The sequence below is a fragment of the Cydia splendana genome, chromosome 9, assembly GCF_910591565.1.
Source record: "Cydia splendana chromosome 9, ilCydSple1.2, whole genome shotgun sequence".
Taxonomy (NCBI): Eukaryota; Metazoa; Arthropoda; class Insecta; order Lepidoptera; family Tortricidae; genus Cydia; species Cydia splendana.
The window spans coordinates 22,305,371-22,329,023 of NC_085968.1; the positions used below are offsets into that span (position 1 = coordinate 22,305,371).

Genomic DNA, 23,653 nt, shown 5'->3' on the forward strand with positions numbered 1-23,653 from the left:
CCGGTTTTTTTCATTCGTAGTCTGCCTCTTTCGAACTCATGAAATTTTGCACATTTTAATTATCTGTATGCGTAAGCGTCATTCTAGAACTGTGTGTGCCAGTGCCACACCAAGCCACACTAACAATTATTTACTACAGTGAGGACGCTTAGCACGAAGAATTTCGCACATTGACCCGCCTGTTCCTATCTCTATCGATCGTACAAACAGCAACACTCTTAACCGTCCATCTAATCGGTGGACCTTATGCCTTATGTAATAAAGTCCACCGATGGACAGTTAACAGTGTGGACGATGGTACGCGAATAACTAATTAATTATATTGCAGTCCCGCTGGCACCTACGATGAAAAATTCACAGATTTCGTGCCTCACACGACTATCGAGCACATTGGAAATGAATCTACGGAATTCGAAAACATATTGTCGCTGAGCGACGAGAAACTAATAAAATAGCACGAATAAAATTACCTCTCCCTCTCCCTCTCCCTCTCCCTCTCCCTCTCCCTCTCCCTCTCCCTCTCCCTCTCCCTCTCCCTCTCCCTCTCCCTCTCCCTCTCCCTCTCCCTCTCCCTCTCCCTCTCCCTCTCCCTCTCCCTCTCCCTCTCCCTCTCCCTCTCCCTCTCCCTCTCCCTCTCCCTCTCCCTCTCCCTCTCCCTCTCCCTCTCCCTCTCCCTCTCCCTCTCCCTCTCCCTCTCCCTCTCCCTCTCCCTCTCCCTCTCCCTCTCCCTCTCCCTCTCCCTCTCCCTCTCCCTCTCCCTCTCCCTCTCCCTCTCCCTCTCCCTCTCCCTCTCCCTCTCCCTCTCCCTCTCCCTCTCCCTCTCCCTCTCCCTCTCCCTCTCCCTCTCCCTCTCCCTCTCCCTCTCCCTCTCCCTCTCCCTCTCCCTCTCCCTCTCCCTCTCCCTCTCCCTCTCCCTCTCCCTCTCCCTCTCCCTCTCCCTCTCCCTCTCCCTCTCCCTCTCCCTCTCCCTCTCCCTCTCCCTCTCCCTCTCCCTCTCCCTCTCCCTCTCCCTCTCCCTCTCCCTCTCCCTCTCCCTCTCCCTCTCCCTCTCCCTCTCCCTCTCCCTCTCCCTCTCCCTCTCCCTCTCCCTCTCCCTCTCCCTCTCCCTCTCCCTCTCCCTATCGATAATTCACAACAAACACCGATAACGAACTCTGCGAAACATGAAGTCATAAATGTCATGTGAAAAATGTCGTTCTGACTTTTTGACTATTTAAAGGTTAAGCTACAGGGCAAACCCTTAACCCGATCGTCTTTGTTTTAGGCTCAAATTGTAGCTGACTAAATTGTCCAGAGCCGTTTTTCTCAAATTTTTGATATCATTCTTCGTTTCCAAATTATCGAGCACCAAAATCAAAAATTCGGAAAAAAAATAATTTTATTTTCACTATTTCGACCATAACTTTTTTTGTTTTTGACTTTCTCGAATAATTATTTTTGCACCTTACAGCTCTCGTGATTATGCGTCTTTTGAGCCTATTTTTTAATATCATATCTTCACAACTTTCCGAGATATAAGGGGATCGCACTTTTTCGTGAAATCGGAGCCTATACTGGAGCGAACGAAAAGACATTTCCAATGTCAAAATGGTCAAATGCGAGTCGGATTTCACTATTTCCATACAAATTAGTCATCAGCGTCTGATGAAGTGAAAGGCAAAGTTTTATCGAAATTTAGTAACTTCAGTACCTATCTCGGAAACGGTAAGAGATAGAGCAAAATGGACTTCAAAAAATCTGCGATAGAAATAATAGGAATATGCGGGTCAATGTACCTACGAAATACTTCGTGCTTAGCGTCCTTACTATACTTTATACTTTTCCTTGACAGTTGTCAATCGGCAAACTTGAGTGAGCGCGCGTGCGGCGTGTGATTTGATCTCTCGTGCGTCGCGCATCGCTTCTAATGCATGCGGAATAAGATAAGCAGCTAAGTTTTCTCTTTTACATATACATATTCATCTTACATTCATGTTTCCGATAGAAATGTATGAGAATCACAAATACAAATTAAATCATAGCCGGCCAGTGCCTGAAGGCTCTAGTCGGTTTACATGCTTGTTACTTTTACGTGCTACTTTCAATCCGGAGGTCGCGAGTTTAAACCCCTGGTTCGCACCAATGAGTTTTTCGTAAGTACTTATTATAAACTTATGTACGATAAATTATATTACCGTTTTTTTTTTTCGGTGAAGGAAAACATCGTGAGGAAACTGGACTTAATCCTAATAAAGCCTAGATTCCCCTCTGGGTTGAAAGGTTAGACCTATGCCAATTCTTGGGATTAGTTGGCAACTTGACACCAGGCTCCCATGAGCTGTGACAATAAGCCGCTAGAAAAAAGAAGAGGGATTATGTGGTAGAAGGGTAGATCGACCTGGATGTGTGGCTTTTCATTTTTAAGAGATGGTTATGATTACATCCATAAGGGATGATTGTACATCTATCCTGTGGCTGAACACTTTCTGCTGAGAGGAACAGAGAAAGGTATATGTTATTTTTATTTCCCTGTCGCTGATGTGCTGTGTGTTAATCTATTCCTAAAGGTGCATCCACACCGCAGTTAACTTTTGTGGAGAACAATGGAACAGTGTTTTATTTCCGTTCACTGAGCTCCACAAAAGTCAACTGCAGTGTGAGTGTACCTTAACCACAGTGGCATAATTTAAAACAGCTAATTATACTGGGTCAAGCAGATCTTGTCAGTAGAAAAAGGCGGCAAATTTGAAAAATGTAGGCGCGAAAGGATATCGTCCCATAGAAAATTTGAATTTCGCGCCTAACTGCTGCCTACTGACAAGATTTGCTTGACCATCTATACTAAATGAGCGAAATAAACAGACCTTTGATTTCGTTACATTTATTTCATTGTAACAACGAAATTAACCTAAAATAATTTAAAAAGAAAATAGTCTTGTAAAGTTGAAGTATACCGAATACGTAGTTACAGACAATAACATCAAAACAAAAATATAATCCAAAACAGCATTTGTTTCAAGTTACATCCTTAAATTAAATTACATTTTGTACAAAAAAAGTCTTTTAAATTTGGCAGTGACTTTTTAATAAAAATAACTTCCTAATTGAACTTTTTTATTAAAATCAGTATTTTAGTAATATGTACTTGGTTTAAAATGTTTATAAAAGAAGCATTATAATATAAACACTGGTTGATTTTTAAATGGAATGAAAAATCATGTGGCATCTAGTTTGTTTTGCTCGGGGCAAGAGACACAATGAGGAATCCCTACAAATGGTTCTCTTAATTGCCCCAATGTTTCTCTTACCCCATCAACCTTATTTGAATTTGACCACTAGCTACTTAAAACATATATAACAACAAACAATACAGATCAGTATCAGTATGGGTAACATTAGCAAAATAGCTGCCTACAAAAATATTTTTAGCATGATCAAGATTTTTTAGAGGTAGGTTGGATATTCATTTCAACAAAACTGAACTTGGTCGCATCACATACAAGTTTCGTTTCCATTCTCTACATTTCTGATCAGTTGGAATTTCACAAGAGAGGAAGAAATCTAGGGTACGCCCATAGTAAAAAGGTAAATAAGTAAATGTTTAAATAAATTTAAGCTTATTTGATTCCAATAAGATATGGACATTACAACAATACAATCAATAAGAACTATTCCAATAAAAAATTCATATAGTTGCACCAATAAAAGTCTGCAGCGGATTTGATAGCCCACGCAGTGGAAGTGTTATTTATACGTCATAATTTCATAGAAGTTTGACGTTTAAAATGACACTTTCACTGCGTGGGCTATCAAAATCGCTGCAGACTTTTTACCGTCTAACTCTACTGTAATTGCGATCAGTCAAGTCATTTGGGTGACAGTAGACACATTGCCGAGGACAGAAATATCTGTCATCTTTACAATTATTATCTAAATATTCCAATGACAATCCCATTGCACCCAAAAAATTACAAGTTACAATTAAGATTCCAATATTACCACTCAAACCCAAATTTAAGTAAATACAAGAGATCAACATCAAGTTGTAAGTTGGCTAGTAATTACAATTACTACTTATAATAGAAATTGACATAAACAATAAATAGTTACCGAATTAAACTTACTTAATAATGTAATGACGTACTTAAAATACAAGTAGATACCTATTTATTTACATCTATCGGCAAGAGTCCTTTACACAGTAAATAATGAAATACAAACTCAGTCCTTAATAATTAATTGATACACAGAACACTGTAAATTAGTCAGAATGAGTTCGTTCAAGAATCATTTGTATGTTGTCTAACATCTGATAAATCAGTCTGAAGTTGGGTCGGTCAGTGGGGTGCGTGCTCCAGCACTGGCGCATGAGGTCGTACACGCAGCGGGGCGTGTTGTCCGGACAGGCCAGGACATTCCCGTCCTTCAGAAACCTGACCACTTCCTCATGGGTCATTCCGAAGTAAGGCTGCAGGGCAAAAGAGAATATCTCCCACAGGCATACCCCATAGGCCCACACATCAGACTCTAATGTATACTTATTGTACAATATGCTTTCTAAAGGCATCCATCTCACTGGGATAGCGTCATGCTCGTCTCCCTTATAATAATCTTGTAAATAAATTTTATGTGAAAGACCGAAGTCTGCAATCTTCACTACCATGTCATCATTGATTAGACAGTTCCTGGTGGCAAGGTCTCGATGAACAAACTTCCGATCAGATAAATAGACCATCCCCGAGGCGATCTGCCTTGCAATGTGCAATAAGTCTAAATGGCCCAGAGGTGTCGCTAGTAACCTTAGGTCTTCCCTGTGTTCTGACATTGGTGGGTAGTTAGTGGCAGTGCTGCAGGCCCTTAGGTATTCATTTAAGTCACCTTTTCCCATATACTCAAAGAGCAAGCACATGGGCCGACCTATAGCACAGACACCTAACAACTTCACAATGTTGGGGTGGTCAAAGTCAGCCAGAAGACAAGCCTCTCTCTCAAAATCTAATTGCAAGTCATGAGAGGCCTCATCCTTGAGCATTTTGACGGCAACCAGAGTAAACTCTTCTTCCGGGACCAGCCCGGGAGCCTTTGCTTGAAACACTCTCCCAAAAGCACCTTGGCCTAAATCACGGATATAGATAATATTATTTCTTGGGAACTCCAGTTTCTCCAGTTTAGGGTTCAGCTGAGCCCCGGTGGTATGATAAGCCATATTGCTCGGGAGTTTGTCAAGATCAATATCCATGTTTGGGACATTTCTGCGGCTAGGCATGTTGCACTTAGAGTAATGATTTTTAAAAAAGTAATGGCACAAGAGAGCAATGGATGCAATGCCTAAAACGCACCCCAGGCCACCAACTGATAGCAGTAACACAAATGTAGGCGTAAAATAGTTTTCCATCTCTATACTTGGTCCTATAATATTGTCATCTTCTAAGGTGGAGTTGGCACAAAGTGGTATGTCGCAGAGCTCCCACCGAACCTCAGGATCCATGGTGTAGCACCATGGCCCATGTTCCTCACCTCCAGCATTTCTGCAGTAGTTGCTCGAGTTCTGCACTTCTGGGAACACAAGCGGAGGTCTTGTGTGCTGGTGGGGGTACTGAGACTCCCAGGCCTGGCAAGCCTTGCCGCTCTCGGTGACGTTCACCGTACCCTGGTAGTACCGGCCGTTGCCCCGCACGCAGTTCGTGGTCACTTCACTGTAGTCCATGTTAGTGATGCCCACATAATTACATGTCACGTGTGAACCTTTCCCTGAAAACCGAGGAAGTTTCTCGCATTCGGGAAATCGGAAATGGCCTCTAGACTCAAAGTAAACGCCTCGGCGTTTTTGCTCTTCGAAAACGATCCAGTCGTTGTAACAAAACTGCATTTTAACGGCGATGCAGTCTTCGAAACACAGAGGCAACGCGAAGTCGCCGACCCCATCCTTGTTGATGCACTTGGGGAACGCGTACGCACAGAGGAGCTTCTCGGCGCGGCTGCGGCACGGCTCTCTGAGAGTAGATATCATTTCTCTCCACAGCCCCGTCGTAATCTTTTCGTTCTCCAGACCACCCGTATGGTTATACCACACGTAACCGGTTGTATATGTTTTGCATATTTGGCCATTGTATGGGCCACAGTACGGATGCACGGAGTTTATGATATAAAGGAGCACGGTTATCACTTTATAAGACGTATCCATTGTGACTATTGGACAGAAAGTAATTCGATGTATCTAATGCCTGATCGTTGCATTTTATTCAATACCTTTTATAGTATAATACTGAAAAAATATGACACTGACTATACAATGGCGGACGCATTATTATTGATTTTAGTTGTTTCGTTCTTCATTATGGAAGTCCAAGCCACAAAGCAAAGCAACCGAAGCGACAGCGACATGAGCGAGAGCGTGACTAATTTGACAGTTGGTTGACAGTGTTGACATTTCCGAAATGGTCACCCCTTTGTTCACTTTACAATCGAATGTTTCAGAATCGATAAATTTTCAGTTTTACTTCTTCTGTTTTTAATCTATGTGATTAAATGAATTTACGTGTTTAAATAAATGACCGAGGATATCGAGAAGAAGTCAGGATAATGAGTTAAACGATTGAAAACCGCAAATTTATGTTTAAAATCCATTCCGTGTTATGTCGTTGAACCATCGACATGTTATGGCAACATTTTAGTCTTGGTCATGTTGGCACTCCTGTGTGCATTCCAAACGTCAAAAGTGATCAAAATAATGAGTACTTACTGCTTTTTATCCCGATATGGCTGCAATTGAGAAAGTAAAAGTCGTTGTTCTTGGCGATTCTGGTAAATCAGTTCCTAATTATCACTAGTCCTTCAAATAACACCACTTTATTCCGTATGTCAGTAGTACACAAAATAAACATATATCAATAACCTTCCACTTGCTTTTTGACGAGTTTGCTTTAATGACATCCTTGAAGGTTAGGCAACATTCCGGTATAACTTTATTTGGCGCCTAATTTAGATTTTAGTCATAGTTCCTATCTAAGTACCAAAGTTTTATATTTTATTTTCATCGAAATAAAAGAAAACCGGGCAAGTGCGAGTCGGACTCGCGCACGAAGGGTTCCGTACCATAATGCAAAAAAAAAAAACAAAAAAAAAGCAAAAAAAAAAACGGTCACCCATCCAAATACTGACCACTCCCGACGTTGCTTAACTTTGGTCAAAAATCACGTTTGTTGTATGGGAGCCCCATTTAAATCTTTATTTTATTCTGTTTTTAGTATTTGTTGTTATAGCGGCAACAGAAATACATCATCTGTGAAAATTTCAACTGTCTAGCTATCACGGTTCGTGAGATACAGCTTGGTGACAGACGGACGGACGGACGGACGGACAGCGAAGTCTTAGTAATAGGGTCCCGTTTTACCCTTTGGGTACGGAACCCTAATAAAATCTATAACATTTAGGCCATATTTCAGAAAATTTGTGTGAAACTTGATCATTACGTTATTTTCTTTTTTAAAGATATTTAATTAAGTAATCAATGAAATTTTACTTCACGAGTTAATTGTTACTTACAGCAAGTCGGTGGCAATCAAGCAGAAAGCCCGCCTAAATACGTTCGCTTAACGTAGCCTATGGACGGTTGCAACTTCAGATGTGTTAAATGTTGCTAAGCACCTATAAAGGGTGATTTTGTTATGTCTGACCAAACTCTGAAGGGTGAATATATGTAGGTCACTAGGTCATCAGAATATCGCGAAAAAAAATCTGCTGTTCCATAGAAAACATTGACATATGTATAATTCACCGAAAAGTATGAGACAGCAGTATTTTGCGTTTTCGGGGTTGACCCCAAAGTAAAAGTGGTTCAGTATGACCTACTTATTCACCTGTCAGAGTATGTCAGAAATAACAAAATCACTCTGTATTATCATTTTTTTTTTGTTTTTTTTTTAAGGCGTGGGTAAAACATCGCTAACGCACCTGATCGCGCACGGGCGCGTGCTAGTGTCGCCGACATGGACGGTGGGCTGCGCGGCCGAGGTCAAACTGCACGAGTACCGGCAAGGCACGCAGCAGCAGAACACGTTCTTCGTAGAGTTCTGGGACGTGGGTGGCTCGCAGGGGCATAGGAACACTAGGAACGTATTCTACCAGCCTGCACATGGTATGTTGGCCCTATGTCACGTATTACATATAGCGACCATGCAAGATCGGCAAGGCACTCAACATCAGAACATACGTTCTTCGTAGAGTTCTGGGACGTGGGCGGCTCGCAGGGGCATAGGAACACTCTAGGAACGTGTTCTACCAGCCTGCACATGGTATGTTGGCCCTATGTCACGTATTACATATAGCGACCGTGCAAGACCGGCAAGGCACGCAACATCAGAACATACGTTCTTCGTAGAGTTCTGGGACGTGGGCGGCTCGCAGGGGCATAGGAACACTAGGAACGCATTCTACCAGCCTGCACATGGTATGTTGGCCCTATGTCACGTATTACATATAGCGACCATGCAACATCGGCAAGGCACGCAGCAGCAGAACACGTTGTTCATCGACTTCGTGGGCGGCTCGCAGGGGCCGGCACATGGTATAGTATAAAGGTGGGCTGGTGAAATGGGTCCTTTATACTAAAGGCAAGCGATAAAGTTGACAGAAAGGCCACAGGGAATTTCAAAGATTTTTTCATAAACATAGCACTCAAAATAAAATTGTACAGACATGCTCCGTGATTGTTGCGCCATTTAGGGTTCTAGCTAAATTGCACATTCCATAGCGTAAAGTATTGAATAACCAATTTAGCTAGGACCCACGGCTGTTAATCTACGTACAACGGAATGTGTACGATAGCGCCATGTTGCTTTTAGATGATACTGACAACTTGCCGCGCTCTGATTGGCCGATCGTCGCCTAAACGTCAGTTGTCAGTGGTTGTCGCCCATGTTTGTTGAAAACTTTGAACAGTTTAAATTATTTTCAATTGCAATAAAGTGTTGATCGAGTGAAGTTCTTGTACTTATCCTCTCCGCTTTATTTGTGATTCATCCATCACCCAGTTCTGCAAGCATTTATGCATTGTGCAAAATGTATTATCAGTGCTGTGTGTGTAAAACTCTGCGAAAGGACGCTTTTACTTTGTACCGTTTTCCTAGTACTGAGAAAAGACTCATTATGTGGTTGAAGTGTTTGGAAACAAATGGTTTTGGAAATATGTCGCCGGAGCAAGTTCGAAAAGCTTTTATTTGTGAGAAACACTTCGAACAGCGGTTTGTTTCGGCATCGACACGGCGTCTCAACGCGAAGGCTTATCCTTCGTTATTCAGTCAAGATGAGATTAACAGTGGGATCCCATCTCATGAAAATGCCGGTAAGTGTAGAAAATGATAAGAAGTGATATAATAAATCAGTCTAATCTAATTCGTATCATTTACGACCATAAAAGATAATGTCATAAACTTCTATGCAATTGATGACTCATGAATCACGGCATGGTGATTTTATTATGTGTAGGTAATACAAAGTGTTTGTTTATTCCTGTAATAAGAGCATATGTTTCTAGTAAGATAATTATTTCATGCGATCGATATTAATATCTTAACACTTGTGTGTTAATTTTAGCTTAGCATTTTTGTACTTCTTTGGGTAAAGATATCATTGGCAAGTGTTGCAGTCTTTTATTAATTATTTTATTTATATAGAAATTTCCCAATCCTAAAAAAACACCATGCAGAATTTGTAGATAAATAATACCACATTTCACTTTAGTTATTTAAAAATAATATTTTGTTATCAATTTTAGAAAACATGGATCCGCTGAAAGAACATGCATATGTTCGTAAATCACATGACGACCACACATACTGTCAACAAGTGCCTCAAAAAGGTTTGTTTAATTTTTCTGAAATGCATGATAGCCATGATAGATACTCAATTACATTTTAGGTGCAAATTAATGCCTTCTTATCAAAGACATTATTAATATTATTATGCACATATATATTTCATTAATGGTACTTAGATCTGCAAGCAATGTAAAGAATCAATTTCTTGTATTAAGGTCAGGCATGGCTAGTGTTTCCATGGGCAATATTTTTTTTTATAAAATATCACCACAAAAGTAAAAAAAAGTCAAAAGTATTTATTTGTCAAACATAAGTACAGGTCCCATATACATCACTGTATCACTATGTTGTGCCGTAAGGCATACAATTTTTCATTTATGGACTGTGACTGCATGCTGTGCGCAGTTACCATTAATTATCAAAATCATCTAACAAAAATTCACATACACTATAATTATATGTTATTAAATATTTATCATCCAAAATTATCATTTAAAAGTTAATTAAAATCTATTTATACATAATATGCTTTGTTATCTAAAAATTTAAATAACTTACTTTTGAAACTAATCATGTCATCTGTATTTCTTAGTTCAATAGGAATTTTATTAAAAAATTTGGCGCCATTTCAAATATACTTTTTCTAAATAACTCCGTTTTGGAAGGCAATGAATTTATTTTACCACTCTACCCTACCACAGTAATATTTCCAATAAGGAAACAAAACTGTCAGAGGAAGGACCTACATGCCTTACCAATATACGTACATTTTAATTACGCATGTATATAAGAAAAGCCAAAGTTATCCCATAGAAGTATTTCCGTAACTACCCATAACAAATTTGTAGCAATGTGCACTGTGTAGGTCCTTTGGAAGATATTTTATAATAATTATAAGCCCTTATTAACAATAATTTTCAACGGTTTTAATGTGTTTATTATGTATTTCTGTTTTAGCGTCTCCTGCCATTCCATCCACATCGGGGGTTAAATCAACCGCAGTGGGCCATACACCAAAACAGACTATGGGTAAGCTAAATAAATGAATATGACACTATTTCCTATGTATTTTAATATTATCACAAGTTATTAGTAAATCTTATAAAAAAAAATTAAAGTGCTATTTTATGTTACAGCCGTTTCTATAGCCACAGAACCTGTCCCGACAACTTCAGACATTGAAAAGGAGACCATGCCCGAACTATGCAGCAGCTTTATTACAGAACTTGTTGTAGCTGAGAAGGTTACAGCTTGTATTTCACCTAGTGTACAGTCACACAATGAAGGTTAGTGAATTCTTATCATTTTTACAAGCTTTTATTTACTTTCACCTGACCGTTGTCTGTGTGTAATCAAATCTTGCAAGTTAAATTTGATCCACTTACCGGTTTCCGATTGAGCTGAAATTTTACATACATATGTAAGTCGGGTGACAATGCAATATTATGGTGTCATCGAGGTGATCTGATGATGGAGACCGGAGGTGGCCATAGGAACTCCGTGATAAAACAACGAAACCTAATTGTGTTTGGGGTTCTTAGAATTGTCTCGATGAGTATTCGTTGCTTGTGGAAAAAAAAGTACAGTCGGCGATAAAAGCTTGTACCAAAAATGAAATTTTGGCCAAAAACTTATTTTGTGTTATTGTATGGCAGTGACAGTACATATAATAGTACTTAATCATTTTTAAAGCAATGGCAATATTTTATGTTATTGTATGGCAATGACAGTGTTTACATAAAATAGTACTTAAACTTAATCATTTTTAAAGCAAAGGCAATATACCTATTCCCCACTATCATTTGAAACTTTATTACAATGTGATAGAGTTCAATTTTACACAATTTCTAACACTCTTATGCCCATTATAGGGTTATCTCACTCTGTCTTTCGCGTTATGAATATGATGATAGTCACTGAGTAATGAAAAATCAAATCAAATAAATGTGTCATTCTATTTTAAGTGCTCAGAATCACGAAGTCTCTCTGTTCTAATAGGAGAAAAAAAGCCCCAAGGTTTATATTCCTATTTCGTTACCATTTTCCATACTAAGTGAATGGAAATTTAATAATTTCAGAAGTCAATTTGTGTAACTAGTAATTTTAATGAAACTAAGTTTTACCTGTTCAGGTCTCGAAATTCTTGAATAACGATCATCATGTGTAAGTCTAACTAGAGTATGCCCCGTGCGAGCCTGCTAGAACTGAGGCATGATCCATATGTGTGAGACTGATTGTTTCATAATTGTTATTTCTGTTTCAGCAGTCTTTGTAACAACTGCTGAAGCTGCAATCAAACAATCAAATGCTGAAGAGCAGCAGATTTTGCCAGAAGCAAATATTCCAGAATGTGTTGCGGTTGAGGAGGTTACCTCTACCAATTCACCAAGGGAACAGTCTCAAGTTCAAAGTTAGTATTTACCTTGACAATATTTATATTTGATATTTTAGCCGCAATTTGTACATTGTAGTACAATTAAGTATAAAGTACCTGGGAGATTGAGTTTTGCTCGGAAAACATATAAAAACGCTTTACACACTAATTCAATCGTCCTAACTGGCATCCTAACTAAACAAATGGTTCTAGTTAGTGCAGTCAGAGTCTTACTAAACGCAGTTACAAAGAACCGTGTCCCGATTTGGGCCATGGTGCGTCCATTAATGAATCGCATACTAACGGATAGGGGTTTACGAGTACATTCACGGAAAAATAGTTTCATTGTTAATCAAAGTGGGCATATGATTATAGGCAACCCAACACTGGTGGCTTAATTGCCGTTTATGTCTGAAGATTCTTCAAGGATATTGTCAAATCTTATAAAATATGTCTCCCATTTCTGTTCATAGACGTTTTATTATTGTGTTAGATGCCTTGCATACTCTTATTACCAAATAATGGGCTAATTTGGTTAATTTTTTTTAATGAGTATTTCGGAACTTATGTACGAAATATCATTTGATATTTGCCAGTCGCTTTTCGGTGAAGGAAAAACATCGTGAGGAAACCGGACTAATCCCAATAAGGCCTAGTTTCCCCTCTGGGTTGGAAGGTCAGATGGCAGTCGCTTTCGTAAAAACTAGTGCCTACGTCAAATCATGGGATTAGTTGTCAAGCGGACCCCAGGCTCCCATGAGCCGTGGCAAAATGCCGGGATAACGCGAGGAAGAAGGAGAATGCGCTAATTTGGCCCGGTAGCAACGAAATCATACCGTATACCCAAAAGAAGGGGAGAGGGGAAATAGTCGGCTCCCCAGGTCTAATCTATGCTATATTTCTTCATTTTATTAGCAATAAGGGCAAGTTATATATCATTTTTGTATAATTTAGAGACGAGGAATTCATTTTTGAAATAATCGTTATACCTTTTCATACAAATAAACTGAATTTTGCACAAAAAATGAATATTATATGTATTTTTAGGACAATTTTGGCCTTTACAATCACAGTGTAGTGATTTATACTAAATAAAATATTGGACAATTTAGCTCATTTATTCCTCATTCTAAAAAGTATCACTTTATAATAGGCACTCATATATTTTTTGTGAATAATAATTTGTAGCGCGCGGCGGTAACGATTTCCATTTAAATTGAATTATGGCCAAAGTCAAACATTTTAAAATGTTAAAAAAAAACTGAATCTGTCATTTGAAAAGTATGAATACAATGTTTCAATATTTTACAGATAAATTACATAGGCCAAGCAATAAGAAGGTATAGAGGGAAATGCTAGGAACACAATTTTTGACTCCGTAACTTTGTTTGGACTAGTTAGGAGGTGAACATATCAAAAGTCCCCGGCCGTAGCCCCGGTGCTGGGGGTAGAGGGGGAAAAGAAGGTCTCATTTTTCGGTTTTTCACTTATATCTTGGAAACTTTGCGTCTTAGCGACATGACTACTAAGACAAACTAAAAGCTGATAATTCTTTTTACAAGTTTTATTAAGTCAAGTTTTTCGATATCTTAAATAGTTTTTGAGATATCCGCTCTTGAAAGTTTATTTTAGGGCTTTCAATTTTATCTTGATATCTACATTAGTGAAGCTGATAGGCCGTGTTTGGTATCATTTGTTTGGGGGGGGATGTCGCTAAGACGCAAAGTTTCCAAGATATCAGTGAAAAACCGAAAAATTAGACCTGCTTACCCCCCTCTACCCCCCAGCACCGGGGCTACAGCCGGGGACTTTTGATATGTTCACCTCCCAACTAGTCTAAACAAAGTTACGGAGCCAAAAATTGTGTTCCTAGCATTTCGATATAGGCTATGCACTATATCTAATGATATATAAGTTACTTCGGGACGCGACATGGCCCAGAACCCATACTATCCGGAATACGGTTCTTTACGATTTAGGAAGGATTTTGGATTAAGTAAGTGTTAGTGTCCGACCGAAACATGTTTTTTTGCCGAAACCGAAACCGAAACCGAATGTTCGGCTTTGGCTCTAGTTTCGGCCGAAACCGAAACCGAAACCGAAACCGAACCTTTTGTAGACTTGTTAAAATCGTTAAAAAAATGTCATAAAACCGCTTTTACACACATATTATGGAGCTGTCAACACCCAATGTCCTTGAAATTGACGTTACTTTAGCAGTTTTTTAAGAAAATTACTAGAGTTAGACCAAGATGATTCTGCAACGATTTTGACAACACACGCAGTGCAAGTGTTATTATAAACGTCAAAACTTCTATGAAATTATTACGTATAAATAACATTTGCACTAGTTGCACTGCGTATGCTATCAAAATAATTGCAGAATTTTCTTAGTCTAACTCTATTCATTCACCAGTCAAGTAAACATGTAGATACAGGGTCAACCAAAACAAAAACGCGAGCGCAGCGAGCGCGAAATTTTTTGTTAAAATATCGCAAGGCCGGGTACCGATCTTCACCTGGGCCTAAAAGTCCGAAGTACCCCAGTGAGGCGAACTTTCATGCGAAGTCAAAGCCGTGCTTCAGGGTTCAGGATAAGTAGTTGAGCACAAACTCCAACCAACGTCCATTGTATTAAAAAGCGAGATATTTCCTTGAGCGCTGGTGGCCTAGCGGTAAGAGCGTGCGACTTTCAATCCGAAGGTCGCAGGTATAAACCCCGGCTCGTACCAATGAGTTTTTCGGAACTTATAGGTATACGAAATATCATTTGATATTTACTATTTGCTTTTCGGTGAAGGAAAAACATCGTGAGGAAGCCGGACTAGTAGTAGTAGTAGTACTAGTAGTAGTAGTAAACTCTTACGTACTACTACTAGTCCCGATAAGGCCTAGTTTACTCTCTGGGTTCGAAGGTCAGTCTGATGGCAGTCGCTTTCGTAAAAACTAGTGCCTACGCCAATTCTTGGGATTAGTTGTCAATTGGACCCCAGGCTCCCATGAGCCGTGGCAAAAATTCCGGGATTACGCGAGGAAGATGATGAGTTTTCTTATTATTCCTTTGCCCAGGCCCAGTAACATGCGACAGTGCTATTTCATTTACTCCGATACAATTAGACAGTGTGCGTGCTATAGGTATTAACAGCCTCTTAAGACTGCGTCTAGTGGCGCCCTCATTAGTAGAATTGTTTTGATAATAAACCAATTAATTACTGTACCTATACATGAATCAGTATATTATGTAGGTACATATTAATATTGTTGTCCTACTTATTCCCCAACTTTTGGTCTTTGTCACATAGTTTAGTTTCATAGTACGAAGTACCATTTCGTAAGTTTCGGCCCGGCCGAAAGGTTCGGCCGTTTTTTGGCCGAAACCGAAACTACAGCCGAAACATGATTTTTTGGCCGAAACTGGCCGAAACCGAAACCGAAACCGAACCTTCGGTCGGACACTAGTAAGTGTCCACATAAAAATTTCCTAAATTAAATTAAATGCTTATATTTTTCAGGTGTTGTTGAAGTTAAAGTTCAAAGTGCGAAAAGGCCACAGAAGCAGAGGAAACGATTGATTGGGAAATTAATGAACCTGACACCAACGGGCCGAATGATATACGACGAATATAAAAAATCTAAACGTCAGGCAGATTTTTACCACAGGGCTAAGAGGGCCTTGAAATTCAACAAAGAGAAATCCTTTCAAGAATTGACAAAAGACATGAATCCGTATGCGAAAACTATTTTGAAAATGCAAATCAACCTTTGCAATAAAAATAAGAAAGGGCGTCGATTTTCATTGGAAGAAAAACTAATAGCACTGTCGATAATGAAACAAAGCCCTAAGTGCTATAGGTTCCTGCACAAAATTTTTATCCTGCCGTCGCGATCGACTCTAAATAAAATGGTTGCAGGACTTAAGATCGAGTCTGGGATTTGTCCTCAAGTATTTGAAGTAATAAGAAGAGAGGTATGTATCTACGTCATAAAATCTTAGGATCTACATTAAGTAATTGATAACTGAGTTAAACAATATCATGAAATCATAATTTTTAATAAAAAATACATTGCGAAGATTGTAAAAAAAAAACTAAAGCAAAAAAGGCATATTAAATTTGAACTTTCGTATTTTGATCACATATTAAAACAGTTAAGACCTGGTCTTACGCGAATTTATTGTGTAACCTTAATTTCCGACGTTTCGACACAGGTTTCAGTGGTCGTGGTCGCAGCTAACTGATGTCCTAGTAAAAAAAAATCGCGTTGGACCCGGTTTTAAATATATTTTAATAAAAGGAATATTGTTTTCATTTTGTTGAAAATTATAGAGTTTCATTGTTGACCGAAGCGAAGCGAAGGTCTACGTTTTGACTCGGGCATTTTGCTTTCGTATGTCCGGATGTTCTCCTCTACAGGTCGCAATTCTTAACCGATTCTCGTGAAATTTTGTGACCGAATTTTATGACTAAATACATTTTTTTTGTCAATCCGGTTTTTAGAAATTTTTAAAAATGGCGGAGTCGTGATACCTGGCGCCTAAACAAATAGTCGTATCGATATCATAAGACTTTTTTCTTTTTGAAACATGTTTACAGAGTTAATAGCAAAAAATGCAGAAAAAAATTATCGCTGGTTTAGTCGGTATTTAGATATTTAATTTTAACTAATTTTAATTTGAGAAGGAGTAGCTAAATTTCGTCAACCCATCTAAGAACTATTTGGCTCAGTTTGTAAACGTTCGCTTTTTCTGTTTGTACAGAGGGTCTGGGTTCGATCCCCAGTAATTGTATGCTGGGATATTATAACTTTTTGTATTTTTTTACACATAAATTTCGTATTGTTTTTCTTTAATTTACTATACACCGTGTTTTTATTGAATTCCGTTAACTTCGGGGTATAGTTAAGTACGTTTATAAGAACTAAATGGCATAGTTAATTTTCAAAAAAAAATTTTTTTTTTTGTTTTCTTTTTTGTTTTTTTTTTTTGTTTAAAAAGTAATTAAATGTAGCATATAGCGTTGTTGTAACACGGGCATTACATTTAACTCAACCAAACAATTGAAATCTGTGACATATCAATGTCATTTCGTACCTCAATCGACCGAGATTGTACTTAAGTTTAGTAGCAAATGTATGAACTCATTCTAAACACTAATCAATATGTAAGCCGGCCCTAAGGCAAGTGTACACGCTTGTAGAGGCCTTATAGTAAAAAAATAAATTATGGATTATCTCCGAAATGGACTTAATTAGAACATCGGTGTCTTTGAGAAAGTTACTTGATTTTAGCTCAGGAATGCACCCTTGAAATTAACGGAAATAAAAAAAAACACGGTGTATTTAAAGCTCTTAGCACCATGTTATTTCAAGCTCTGCTCGCGAGGTCTACAGCTCACAGAGCCACTAGTAATAATTGTAATTTAAAAGGGACCTTGACCCGCGCTGTGAGTCATTCTTGGCTGTCCATCGAAATTGAACGCAGCAAGTGTGATAGGTACCTTTTCACTGGCGGTTTATTTAGTAGTTTCATATTGTGTTGAATTTTAGATTTATTAAGGGATCTTAGATATAATTTAGTTTTATTTATATATATACATTTAGTTAAATGTTTTTAACGCTTATCTATGTATTTAAATTTCAGACCGAAAAATGGAGCTACAAAAAAAAACTGTGTTCAGTCATATTTGACGAAATGTCTTTAGAGGCTGGCTTGTCTTATGACAAAAACAAAGATAAAATTAATGGGTTAGTAGAGCTTGGCGAGAGAAAAAATGATTTCGCTGATCATGCCCTCGTGTTTATGTTGAGAGGAGCTGTCCACAAGTGGCAGCAGCCAATAGCCTTTTATTTTTGCCAAGGCGCTACTAAAGGCACAGAATTAAAAAGTATACTCGTGGATATTATCACAGCGGTTGTAGGATGCGGGTTAAAGCCGATATCCCTTATTTGCGACCAAGGGTCAGCTTTCCAAGCGGCTCTAAATTGCCTGAAGGCTGACACAGCGCGTGACCAATTACTGACAAATCAGGAACCAGGTTAGTAGTACTTATAGGTTTAATAACACTTTGAATTGATGTATGTTAAATAATTCTTCAAGGCTTAATTTTTTTTACCATAGCGCGGGGCAGATCATTGCAAAGCCATCGTAAAACAGTTGTAACTCGAAAATAGAATAAGATATTTCAAAGGTGTGATATTTGAAGTGTTTTTTTAATTTTCTGTTTTTTTTAGATGGCACAGTAACAATAAACGAAGTCAAACTGATGGTTATATTCGACCCTCCTCATCTTATTAAAGGATTGAGAAATAATTTTTTGAATAAAGACATTTCCTTTGAAGGAAAATTATCCACATGGAGAGACATCGTGGATGTATACGAAACGGACTGCAATAATATGGAAACAAGAATGCTGCATAAGTTAAATGACCAGCATGTGATACCTGAAAAAATTAAAAAGATGAAGGTTGGTGCCGATTTTTACTAAGACTGCGCAGAGCGTCAAGTGACGCCCTCATTAGGGGGTTTGTGTTTTCTAATAAACCAATTAATTTCTGTATAAATAAGTATATATTAGTGTTGTCCTACTTATCCCACAATAATTAATCTGTGATATAGTTTTATATGTTACTTACTTTTGACTTCATCACTTGAACGGAAAAAAGTGGCCACCATTTGCCATTTAGATGATGTAGCAAAATAAAGCTATGAGACAATAATGATTATAATGAACAAAAGTTGGTGAAATCAATAGGGCTACAATTTTAATATATATACTTACACTTACTGGATTATAGACAAATGGATTGGTTTATTAGAAAACACAATAATGAGGGCGTCACTGACTCACTTGACAGTCGATACCCTCTCAATGTGTGAAATCTAGTATAACTAAAGATTTTCTTATACAATCAACTAGCATATGCTTTACCTATGTACTGTAGTAAATGGTTCCGTCCTTATAATCAGCCTATAGATGCATTGAGAATGTTATGACCAGTTGGAATATTTTAATGATTTTATATCCTAATACTCAAGTAATTTATACTACATTCACATTGCTGCATTTTATCCGCTAAAATATAGTTTGGTTATTGGTATTTTAATATATTAACGATATATTACATATTGAGTACTGAAATATATATTTCTTTTCAGGTCAAGAACTGTGTAAAAGTATTTAGTTACACACTGTCTTCGGCTCTATCTTACACAGCCAACTTCTGTAAGTAATTAATTTTTCTCCTTTTCACTAACATAAATAGTTAGGTACCCATTTGTAGAATGCAAGAGTAAAAATATAGTTATACTGGGTGTGGCCTGTAACATGAGCAAATAATTAAAACATAGACTCTACTCCTTAAACGGTGACACTTTTGTTCAACAACTTTTAAAAATTATGAAGTATTTTGACTCCCTATTTTTCATACAAAATAAATATTATCTTCAATGGACGCCATCGCCGCGCCATATCATTGTGATAGACGTTGCTTGTCACGCCTTAAACATAACAAAATTCGCAATACATTGCGTCTTAGAATAAACTTTAAAGTGTATTAGAAATCAAACCACAAGTTATTTTTTAAAGTCGCTGAACAAATGTTGGTCAGTATGAGGAGTACAGCCTACAGTTTAATTTTTTGCTCATATTACAGGCCACACCCGGTATATAGGTACATATCTAGATTAATATCCGGTAGACCGAGAAGACTCAGAACACGAATCCCTACTTATATTATATGCGAAAATATTTGTCTGTCTGTTGCTATAAAGTGCTGCAGGGAATGAAATGAAATTTATGAAGATAGAACAATAGGTATAGATAGTGAATACTATTGATGATAAAGTACCTACTTGAACTTCACAAATCTATTATGCATAAAATAAACAAATATGGTCATTTTCTTGTTTTTAGCTCACTATGCGGACGGCAGACCTGTGAGTGAAACATTAAGAAACACTGCTGAAACAGTTTTGTTCTTTGATAAATTGTTTGATAGCATCAACGGATCAGCAACCTATTCACAAAAGAAAGGAAAAGAGCTACGCTGTGCAGTGACAGAAAAATCTAAGCACCATGAATTTTGGCCGGAGAGCATCGAGAAACTGGAAAAAATTAAATATGTAGATTCCAAGGGAAATCCGAAATCCGTGCCTTCCTTAAAAAACTTTATTGCCACGGTAAAAACATTCATGAAGCTGTGGCAGTTTTTTAAGAGCAAAAATATGACAATAATGCGCCCAAGGTTCTTCAATTCAGATCCAATTGAAAACTTCTTTGGCCAAGTCAGGGCCTATAATTATAGGAACAACGACCCCAACTGCCACAGTTTCAAGAACACCTTTAAATCATTATTGATTACTAGAATGATAAAGTTTCATGGTGACGCTTATAATTGTGAGGATGACTCGGCAGACCAAATAATTAATTTAAAATCATTATTTGAAGATAGTGAAACTGCTAGGGTCGAGCCGGGTCATCCCAAAGTAGGAGATGTAGAAGATACTGTAGAAGAGGCCCAACGGGAGCAACTAAATGTTCTCCATTCGCGAGCGTACACTGCTGGATGGGTGGTAACAAAAACAATGCAGAAATATAATAATCAATGTGACAGTTGCAGAAAAAGCCTTACTACTAAAGAAGGCGCAATCCACAAATGGATTCATCAAAGAGAGTATGATGCCGCCACGAAACGCCTTACTTACCCATCCAGAGGTGCTGTTCGGTGTTTCGGTACAATTATTAAAGAAACAAACGGATTCTTGGAACACCGAGCCCATGAATTAAATCTGACGGCCAAAATTATGGAAAAAATTTTGTTCAACAATCCATTTAGTTTCTTTAAATGTACCACACACCGTGAAATTTTGTCATATTTTATTTCCGTGACAGTAAAGTTCTCGATTACAAATTGGTGCAATAACATTAATAAAATATTAAAAGGAACGGATATTGTGCGGATAAAAAACCGCACTTTGCCTGCGATGCAGCAGAAAGCTTTTTTAAAATATAAGAAAAGACTGAGGAATAAATCGTTTAATAAATAAAATTGTGTTTTATTTAAATTATTGCGACAAGTGTAGTTCCCGGCATTTAAATTGAACACTGACTCAATTTTACTGTATAAGTCGGTGTTCAATTTAAATGCCGGGAACTATATCAATTATAAGTATTAATTTCCTAAGGAGGAGGGGCGGGGGGGGGGCTGGTCACGCAAGGTTGGCTGTATACGTTACGTCCTTTGCTACGCATCAATTCAAAATTTAAAAAAAAGAAACGTCATACATGACTAGGAGTACAGATAAAATATACTTGTCTAACGTACATAGTCTTTGTTCCCGAGTTGGCGGTCTGATCTCTTTGTAGTCTGTGCTAGGACCCTAAATGGCTCAACAATAACGGAGTGTAGGTATACCTTCTGGGTACCTCTGCTTTGCTGACCAAATGTCTCTTTTCTCTCAGGACTACAATGCCAGTTTCATCCTGGTCTTTTGCAGTGCTAACTAAACAAGCACGCCACTTTCTTGTAGTCACATAGTTGTATCTTTAAAGTAAAGTAAAATATCCTACCTAAAGTAAAAATTTAATGTAGGCATCGAGTATTTCTCTCTATCTCTCTATTACAGGAATCATTCTAGTTCACGACCTAACCAACAGGAAAAGTCAAGTTAACCTACAGAAATGGCTCTCCGAGATCCTAAACTCTGACAACCCAACGCTTCAGCATATTGATATCGACCCAGAACAGTTCCTCGGCTCTACACAGGTAAGAACGGTTATAAAGAATTGCTAATCATTCAAAGACTTCTTATTACGTCGATTGAAACCCCAGACGCAGACGCAGGACGTAAGGGCGTCCACTAGCTGGCGGGGTTGCGTAACGGGATAGTATGAGTACCCTAAGTACTAACTATATATTCCATATAATTTAAATGAAATTTAAAACTAGCAGCATATCACTTTTAGCGCGTGCCGTCTAAAATATAGTTACCTATATAATTTTTCAACGTTTGGCATTCAAAGATTAACAATTTTTTTCCTGAATAGATACCCATTCTGGTGATCGGCACTAAGTTCGACTTGGCCGAGGAGAAGCAGCGGCGGGGGCAGTACCGGCGCCTCGCGAGCAGCATCGCCGAGCAGTGCGGGGCGGACGAGCTGTTCGTCAACTGCCACCAGGCCAGGTTAGTGGGTGATTCATCTTTAGAAGCAGCGGCGGGGGCAGTACCGGCGCCTCGCGAGCAGCATCGCCGAGCAGTGCGGGGCGGACGAGCTGTTCGTCAACTGCCACCAGGCCAGGTTAGTGGGTGATTCATCTTTAGAAGCAGCGGCGGGGGCAGTACCGGCGCCTCGCGAGCAGCATCGCCGAGCAGTGCGGGGCGGACGAGCTGTTCGTCAACTGCCACCAGGCCAGGTTTGTGCTCATGGGTTTTTCTTAAACGGATTCTGTCAGTCCATGTGGTCCAGTAGTCGAGTCCATGGATTCAGGCAAAAGTGGACGACCGCGCGTCTTTCCATACAAAAGTAGTGCCCATATTCCTCTGTGGATATTTTCCAATAATAAAATATTTTCTATAATGTCCATCACATCCAGAGTCTACTTACGAATTCATGGTTTTGAACAATCAATGTAATTTCGAACGCTATGAATTTAGGTTAGTAATTAGGTAAGGGATAAAAGAGAAAACTGTCTTTTATCCCCTGAAATATTTTTACAAGAATATTGAGCGAGTTATAATCATGTTTATTTCCAGATCGCTGGGACCCGGAACGAGTAACTCCGTGAAATTAACACGATTTTTTGACAAGGTTAGTTAAGGCTAATATTAGTTAATATTCAAGACCAACAACCTAAAATTCAAATTGCCTGGCAATGCCATTTTTACTGCGTGGACGTATCTACATTGAATCCTGAAGGAAGCTAAGGATTCTAAAATCGAATCTTGAGCGTACTGAAGGATTTATGTATATGTTTGTAAAACAAAATTTACTCCTTTCACTTCAAATGGCATCGACTCGTTGTTATCATGACTTTCATCTCATATAAACTTCATTTTTGATCGAATTAAAAATATTTTTGAAGTGAAAACTTCTTTAGCGGCGCTGTGCACTTTTTGTGATGGGGAAAACATGTTAAACTCGCGAGAGCGTAAGACGTAAGACGGACACGTGACCTGATCGAAAAACTGTTACAATGTCATTGAGTTTTCACTTCTGCCGGCACTCCTGGAGTGCAACCCGTTGTTGTTTTTTTTTTATCAATGCACGTGTGTGTACAGGTGATCGAGCGGCGGTACTACTCGCGCGGCTCGCCGTTCCCGGACCGGCGCGCGCCCGCGCTCGCGCACGCGCTCGCGCCGCACGCGCATGCGCACGCGCGCGCCGGCCGCACGGCGCACCTCTCCCACCTGGCCCCCGCCACCCCCCCGCAGGGCGCGCGCTCCCAGCAGTACCTCAGCCCGAGGTTCTACCGCATGGACAACTAA

General features: G+C 38.9%; 5 protein-coding genes across 6 annotated transcripts in view; 3 read left to right on the forward strand and 2 right to left on the reverse strand.

Moving 5' to 3' along the window:
* LOC134793944 (general transcription factor IIE subunit 1) overlaps positions 1–6,925 on the reverse strand; it is a 40,423-nt gene extending 33,498 nt beyond the window's left edge. The window contains exon 1 of the mRNA XM_063765661.1: positions 6,722–6,925. The gene's annotated coding sequence lies outside the window, so the exon portion shown is untranslated. The remainder of the gene's footprint in view (positions 1–6,721) is intronic.
* Positions 4,130–6,355, reverse strand: LOC134793807 (tyrosine-protein kinase transmembrane receptor Ror2). Its single transcript, XM_063765487.1, has one exon. The coding sequence runs from the start codon at positions 6,161–6,163 to the stop codon at positions 4,241–4,243; it is 1,923 nt and encodes a 640-aa protein (XP_063621557.1). The 5' UTR covers positions 6,164–6,355; the 3' UTR covers positions 4,130–4,240.
* LOC134793945 (rab-like protein 3) lies at positions 6,645–23,653 on the forward strand. Its single transcript, XM_063765662.1, has 6 exons — positions 6,645–6,783; positions 7,907–8,116; positions 21,794–21,933; positions 22,215–22,351; positions 22,922–22,976; positions 23,447–23,653. Exons 1-6 carry the CDS (start codon positions 6,738–6,740, stop codon positions 23,651–23,653), a joined length of 795 nt encoding a protein of 264 aa, XP_063621732.1. The 5' UTR covers positions 6,645–6,737.
* LOC134793830 (uncharacterized) lies at positions 8,802–16,237 on the forward strand. Of its 2 annotated transcripts, none has more exons than XM_063765529.1 (6): positions 8,802–9,322; positions 9,755–9,838; positions 10,755–10,826; positions 10,934–11,083; positions 12,061–12,207; positions 15,684–16,237. In XM_063765529.1, the coding sequence occupies exons 1-6, from the start codon at positions 9,040–9,042 to the stop codon at positions 16,163–16,165; spliced, it is 1,218 nt and encodes a 405-aa protein (XP_063621599.1). In that variant the 5' UTR covers positions 8,802–9,039; the 3' UTR covers positions 16,166–16,237. The 2 variants fall into 2 exon arrangements, with proteins under 2 accessions (XP_063621599.1, XP_063621601.1); XM_063765531.1 differs by having other exon boundaries at positions 12,064–12,207.
* LOC134794056 (uncharacterized) lies at positions 17,576–21,282 on the forward strand. Its single transcript, XM_063765757.1, has 4 exons — positions 17,576–18,203; positions 18,400–18,632; positions 19,325–19,391; positions 20,082–21,282. The coding sequence occupies exons 1-4, from the start codon at positions 17,774–17,776 to the stop codon at positions 21,212–21,214; spliced, it is 1,863 nt and encodes a 620-aa protein (XP_063621827.1). The 5' UTR covers positions 17,576–17,773; the 3' UTR covers positions 21,215–21,282.

Coding starts and splice junctions, on each gene's coding strand:
- LOC134793807 (XM_063765487.1), bottom strand. CDS start 6,163: ATGGATACGTCTTATAAAGTGATAACCGTGCTCCTTTATATCATAAAC.
- LOC134793945 (XM_063765662.1), top strand. CDS start 6,738: ATGGCTGCAATTGAGAAAGTAAAAGTCGTTGTTCTTGGCGATTCTG. Junction 21,934..22,214: donor AGTTCCTCGGCTCTACACAG/GTAAGAACGGTT, acceptor TTTCCTGAATAG/ATACCCATTCTGGTGATCGG. Junction 22,977..23,446: donor TAACACGATTTTTTGACAAG/GTTAGTTAAGGC, acceptor GTGTGTGTACAG/GTGATCGAGCGGCGGTACTA.
- LOC134794056 (XM_063765757.1), top strand. CDS start 17,774: ATGTTTTTAACGCTTATCTATGTATTTAAATTTCAGACCGAAAAATGG. Junction 18,204..18,399: donor ACTGACAAATCAGGAACCAG/GTTAGTAGTACT, acceptor TGTTTTTTTTAG/ATGGCACAGTAACAATAAAC. Junction 19,392..20,081: donor ATCTTACACAGCCAACTTCT/GTAAGTAATTAA, acceptor TCTTGTTTTTAG/CTCACTATGCGGACGGCAGA.
- LOC134793830 (XM_063765529.1), top strand. CDS start 9,040: ATGTATTATCAGTGCTGTGTGTGTAAAACTCTGCGAAAGGACGCTTTT. Junction 11,084..12,060: donor TGTACAGTCACACAATGAAG/GTTAGTGAATTC, acceptor TTTCTGTTTCAG/CAGTCTTTGTAACAACTGCT. Junction 12,208..15,683: donor GGAACAGTCTCAAGTTCAAA/GTTAGTATTTAC, acceptor TATATTTTTCAG/GTGTTGTTGAAGTTAAAGTT.